The 6,000-nt window shown below is 55.1% G+C and overlaps 1 protein-coding gene across 2 annotated transcripts in view; it reads left to right on the forward strand.

Annotated features, from left to right (window-relative positions):
- The window catches only part of LOC132213086 (F-box-like/WD repeat-containing protein TBL1X), a 33,799-nt gene extending 27,799 nt beyond the window's left edge, over positions 1–6,000 (forward strand). The window contains exons 11-14 of one of the 2 annotated variants that reach the window (XR_009447886.1): positions 1,110–1,275; positions 2,758–2,859; positions 3,389–5,575; positions 5,615–6,000. Coding sequence is in view for 1 of the 2 variants with exons in the window: in XM_059659144.1 (XP_059515127.1) it covers positions 1,110–1,275; positions 2,758–2,859; positions 3,389–3,415 (295 nt within the window). In the remaining variant the exon portion in view is untranslated. Of the gene's footprint in view, positions 1–1,109; positions 1,276–2,757; positions 2,860–3,388 lie in introns of both variants that reach the window. The other variant, XM_059659144.1, reaches the window with a different exon arrangement.

The following is a 6,000-nucleotide window of genomic DNA, read 5'->3' on the forward strand; positions in this document are numbered from 1 at the left end:
CCGGCCTCCTTCAGGGTCGGGTTCCGGGTGCACACAGCGAGGGGGTGTGTCCCGCCGGAGAAGACAAGGCTGGGGGGGAACGTCCGGGTCCCAGGAAGCAGTGGCGGGCTTCTGCCGCTGCAGAGCAGGGGTGGTGGGGACAGGGGCAGGTGGCACAGCTCGTGGATACGGAGGGACTCCCCATCTCCGCCGCGTGGCAAGGCCGGTCAGTCTCACAGCAGCAAGGGTCCTTGTTGCTGAAAGTGCTCAGCCCAAGGCCACTTCTTAGAAAACAGGGAAGGAAGGAATTCCTGCATCAGCTGAGAGGCCCACTGTCCTTTCAGCCAGGTATGAAGGGGACAGGCAGTGCCGGTGAGTCCCCGTTCAGAGAGAGAACACCAGATAGCAGCTCTTGTATGTGTTCTTTCTTTTACGTCTGAAAAGAAAACTTGCAGCTCTCGGAATACGATGCCATATTTGCATGTGATTGTATTTTAACTCCCATTGCACTAAAACTTGTGTTCCCTTAATTTGCCATTTTTCCAAATATTTTGGTTGGTAACCATAAATGTTGTGTTGTGTTTTTGTTTTTTCATTTTTTAAAATTGACTTCAGAGAGGAAGGTAGAGGGAGAGATAGAAACATCAATGATGAGAGAGAACCATTGATTGGCTGCCTTTTGCATGCCAATCACTGGGCATCGAGCCCATAACCCAGGCATGTGCCCTGACCAGGAATCGAACTGTGACCTCCTGGTTCATAGGTCGATGCCCAACCACTGAGCCACACCAGCTGTGCTAAATGTTGTATTTTAAATTTACTACATTTAAGACAATGTAGTAAATATTCTATAGACATATTTATCGTCTGTGTCTATAGGAAATGCAGAAACAAATGAACATGAAATCAATGTTTCCCCAATAACCATCCAAAAAAAGAAGAAAGGAATTGCTTTATAACAATGGCCTTGTTGTCGATGTATCTGAGTCACACTTAGCCGTGATGAAGCGTACCTGTTACTGTCTCTGGAAATGTAAAAGCTGTGAAAGGAAAACCACACATAATAGATGTATGTATTAGAGAAATAGAAGACCCCCGTGTCTATGGTGATGTTTCCTCCCTTTTCCTAGCGCTTCGTTCGATTCCACCGTCCGGCTGTGGGACGTGGAGCGCGGCGTGTGCATCCACACGCTCACCAAACACCAGGAGCCTGTCTACAGTGTCGCTTTCAGCCCCGACGGCAAGTACCTGGCCAGCGGCTCCTTTGACAAGTGTGTGCACATCTGGAATACTCAGGTAATCCCCGATTCCTTTCTCCGAGTAACACCAAGTCAACCTTTAGTGACCCAGGCTCAAAACCGTTGCTGGGGAGTTTATGCTGAGTCGCTTCTAAGTCCCTGGCATGAAACCCTCTGCCTGCCTCATCCTTTTCTGGGGTGCCAGCCGTCATCTCAGACAACCGTAACCCAGTCCTCTTGTCTCCAGAGATGCTGCCCTCGAGGTACTAAGGTTGGGGCGACAGGTGTCATTCCATTTGCACTTTCCGGGGGCCCAGCTAAAGGGGCGGGGCCAGCCACTCCCCATCGTGTAGCATATGGGAGGGTACAGAGGCATATCTGTTTGCTTTGTTGTGCCATTTTGATTTTTCTAATGAAAATAGTTTATGTTTCTGTGGGAAAGGGTATGTCGGTATTGGGTTGTGCTATTGGCAGAACTAAAAGGAGACAGCATTTGAGTAAATGTAGCCATGGGTATCGCTGGCTGCACCTGAGGATGACAGATTCTGAATATAAAGAGTGGAAGTGGGTGGGAGATAGAGCAGGGAGTGTTATGTTGGGGAGTCACCTCTCGGTTCTCTAGCTGATGGAAGAGAAATGGTCGGAGCCATTGCAAACAGCCAGTGATCCAATTTGTGTGACTTTAGGGTGGATTAAATGGCCTCCCCTCTCCCCTTCTAACCCAGTCTGCCTTCCAGCTTCCCTGTGGCTGGGTTGAAATTGAGGTGCATTTTAATTGAGTCCATGCCCCCTTGTGGGAAGGGTTGGTAGTACATGAAGCAGGTGGACTGGCACGAGGTCCACTGAGGTCCACTGAGACCTCAGGCTTCCAGAATCTGCCTCCGATGGGCTGCATCCTCTTAGAGAGGGGAGATGAGGGTGGGCCCCATGCGGAACCAGCCTGCTGCCAAGCCTCACAGCCCAGAGAGGCCAGGTGGAAAACATGCAGCCAGCAATACTGTGCGAGAGTCCCTCTTCATAGAAGCAGTGACGGGTGGATTTGTAAAATGACATCATAGAAAAATGGCATTAGGTATTGCCAAAAACTCATCAAATTATGTCACTCCTGTTTTATAAACCACAAACCTCTTTGATCCTCAGTGAGAGGATGCCTGGTTTTGAAAGTAGAAGTGGGAGAAGGGCCCTCACTCTCCCGGGGGCAGAGCAGGAGAGCAGCAGGGGCAGCGCAGGGACGGGAAGGCGGCCTGGGGGCCAGGGCGCCCTGGGCAGGTTCTAAATATAAGTATGCAGATGATAATACTAGAGGCCCGGCGCACGGGGTCCCTCAGCCTGGCCTGCGGGGATCAGGCCAAAACCTGCAGTCCGACATCCCCCAAGGGGTCCTGGAGCGGGAGAGGGCACTCGCTGGGCCGCTCCTGTGTTTAGCGTCTGCCCCCTGGTGGTCAGTGTCATAGCTACGGGCGGTGGCTATAGATAGATTGTGGCCCTGCTCCCCCCCAGCCTCACCCCCTTAGCTCCTGACCGCTGCTTTGCTTTGCAGAGTGGGAGGCTCGTCCACAGCTACCGAAGCACTGGCAGCATCTTCGAGGTCTGCTGGAACGCCCAAGGGGACAAAGTGGGCGCCAGCGCGTCCGATGGCTCTGTAAGCAGCACCAGGGTTTGCTGGGGGGAGGAGGGTGTGGGGCCGAAAGGGGAAACCGCAGGCAGCTGATACCCAGGGCAGAGGCTGAGAACCTTGCTCCTGCCTCAGCCCCACATTTGTGCCCCCAGCCTGATCCTCTGCTGATAAAGGTATGACCTGCATTCCATAGGTCTCCTGGGTCCCGGGGCCCGTGACTCTGTGGGGTGGGGGTGGTGGGAGGGCTGGCCGAGTGTCCTGTAGCCCCCACGTGTTCCCAGAGGCCATGAGCGCAGGCTTGAGTTGTCATGGGCCCTGCCTCTAGGCGTCTGGGCTGTGACACCTGCCCGTGGCCACTGCCTCTGCGTTACTTCCCGGTTGGTCAGAGGCTCGGCCCCTCAGGTGTAGCATAGCTTCTCTGAATGTTCCCGACTGTGTGCCAATAAAACTTTATAAAGCATAGTGGGTGGGCCTGATTTGGTTCATGGGCCGTGTGATTTGCCTACCTGGGTTCTGTGTGTTTGAAGGTAACGGGCTCTCTGTTTCCTTGCAGGTGTGTGTGTTAGATCTGCGAAAGTAAACGGAATGTTGCAGGAAAGAGAAGAGAATTCTAACCCACCAGCAGTTCGCGTGGGGTGGGTGGGGGTGGGGGGGCATCCTGTGGGCTCCAAACTGCACGGGCGTGGCGTGTGGGCGTGGACTTTGACGTCAGCTCCTCCTGGGCCCTGGGCGCCTTTATCTTTCCTAGTTCTTGTCAAAAAGTTTCAAACACACACAATTGTATCAGAGGTGGGAGAGTGGTTTCCACAGGGACATCTGTTTGGAAAGCGTGACACCTCCAACGGGATGGTCCCAGTTTGGTTCCCACCCAGACAGGCTCTGAGGGCTGAGACTGGAGGGGAAAAAAGCTGTGGCAAAAGAGAAGCGAAAAAGGCTGCAATAACCGAAAGGGGGTGGGAGAACTCTGCCCGCGTGCTGCGTGTTGCCCTAACAATTCGGACACTCCCGTCGCCCTCGCCGAGGATGTTCAAAGCCCAGCCTGTGCCGCTGAAATGCGGGCTTGTGATCCCGGCGCCCCCGTTTCACACAACCTTCTTTGTCAGGTGGCTTTTCTGTCGGTTGGAATCCTGTCGACTGGGCCTTCCGTCCACGATGGGGCCTGTTCCCCTTCCTCATTGCCTATCCCTCCACCTTCTTTCTCCATTCAGCGTGTCTTGATTTGCTGTTGATGTGGCCTTGGGGACACGACAAAATCTTTGCAGGACAGCTTTCTTGCCCCTCCCCTCTCCCCCTCTCCCTCCCCTGCTCCCCTTTATCGTAGTTGTTTCAGATCCTAGGCCTTGAGGGCACTTTTGGCGCAAAATAAGTGCTTTATGTAGGAAGGCAGGGCAGGGTGACTTTTTACAGGAGGAAAGAAAAATGACTTAAGGAGAGCCCGGAGTATTTTTGGGGGGGAAATATTTTTATGTTAAAGCAATTTTAAAATTCTAAAATAGCCATCAGACAGAGATAGCTTTGTGTGGTTTCATATTTTAAAATATTCTAGGGAGCTGTTCCCGTTGCAGGGCGGGGGGGGGCGGGAGCGGGGGTGGAGACGCAGACCCGGGACCAGCGGGATTTCCTCGGCGGAGGGAGAAGTCCCGCTCTTGGCTGGGGAACAGTGTGGGATCTCCCCAGGAGTCCCCTCTGTAGCCCTGGGAGGGAACCGAAGAGGGGTGCACTGTGACCCCGAGGAGCCCGTCCCAAACCAGCCGGAACTGAGGAAGCCATAGAAGCAGACTGCTCGGCTGTGTGGCCTGTTGGTGGCACCTCCTCCACGGTCGGCCACTGCCCCCGAGCCGCTGGGCGGGCCTGGCACGGCTGACCCCTGGCGGGCAGGGACAGAAGTGAACGGGCAGGGAGGCCCTTGCACCTGCAAGGTGGACTAAGGGTAGAGTGTCACCCATCACCTCCGCTGTCTCCATCTCTTCTTTCTGTGCCAAGAGACTAGGTTTTCTTTTTTTAATAATGAACCTTTTTTACTATTTTTAAATTAAACGAGTTTGCGTTTCCACGGGAATCTCCTTTCATTGGATGAGGTGGCCTTTGCACTGTCAGCGCGACGCTGACCTGGTTTTGAAAGTAGCAGTGGGAGAAGGGCCCTCACTCTCCCGCGGGCAGAGCAGGAGAGCAGCAGGGACAGGAAGGCGGCCTGGCGGGCAGGGCGTCCAGGGCAGGTTCAGCCACTGTCCCAGCTACGAGATGAGACAGGATGCTATTCAGGGGCGGTGCCGGGCAGGTGAGCGCATCGGAGAGGCCTGGACTGCTGGGTCTGCGACAACTTCGCCAGGCCCCGTGGATCCGTGACTTCCTTGAGTCTGAGCCAGAGAAGGCCCCAAAGTGCTTTTCCGAGTTGGGTGTTTAATTTGGGCTGTTGCCAAGCGCGAAGTCTAGGAAGTCACCACACTCATCTTTGAGGGCAGCCGACACCCGGACCACGTTAAGCATTTCCGCCCTGAGAAATCATTAGGTTTGGGGCGCAGGGTGCGGAGGTGCGGACACCGCCTGACCCCTCCCCCGACAGGAACCTGCGCTTCTCTGCAGAGCATCCCCGCCCAGGGCCGCCGGGAACACGTGTCCCTGGAAAGTCGGGCCGTGCCCCGGCACTGTTTGCCTCCTTACAGCGCTTAATGTAACGCCTACGTGTTAGTGACCAGACGTGGCCTTGGTCTGAGCAGGCGGCCCCGGCCCGGGCTCCGTGGTTTGCAGGGGCCAGGGCTGGCCCGGCCCGGGAGGCGAGGGCCGCGCACCGCATGCCGGGGACTGGGGTTTCCTTCTGTCCAGCTCGCTGCGCTTTGTCCCAAGGAAGGCCTACTTCGCTCTGGTTATTTTCCTCTTGAAACCTGTTCCACCTTTTTTTCCAAGTCGTGTTGCTTGTCAAACGCAGACGCGTTCCTCCGCCCCTCCCCTGGGTTTTGGACTCTGGCTTCTGGGTGTGTTTGTCCATCAGATGTGCCAGCCGCGCACGGCGCGTGGTTCCCGCCAGCGCCTCCCGACCTGTCCGCCCACCCGCACCCCACGCTCTGGCCAAGAACCACCTGGCACTTCGCAGCCCATTTGCTAGGATAGGATCAACGGGTCCTGTTCGGGGTCTTGAATAAATGGCTCTATTTTGATGCGAGAGAA

The sequence above is a fragment of the Myotis daubentonii genome, chromosome 12, assembly GCF_963259705.1.
Source record: "Myotis daubentonii chromosome 12, mMyoDau2.1, whole genome shotgun sequence".
NCBI classification, from domain to species: domain Eukaryota; kingdom Metazoa; phylum Chordata; class Mammalia; order Chiroptera; family Vespertilionidae; genus Myotis; species Myotis daubentonii.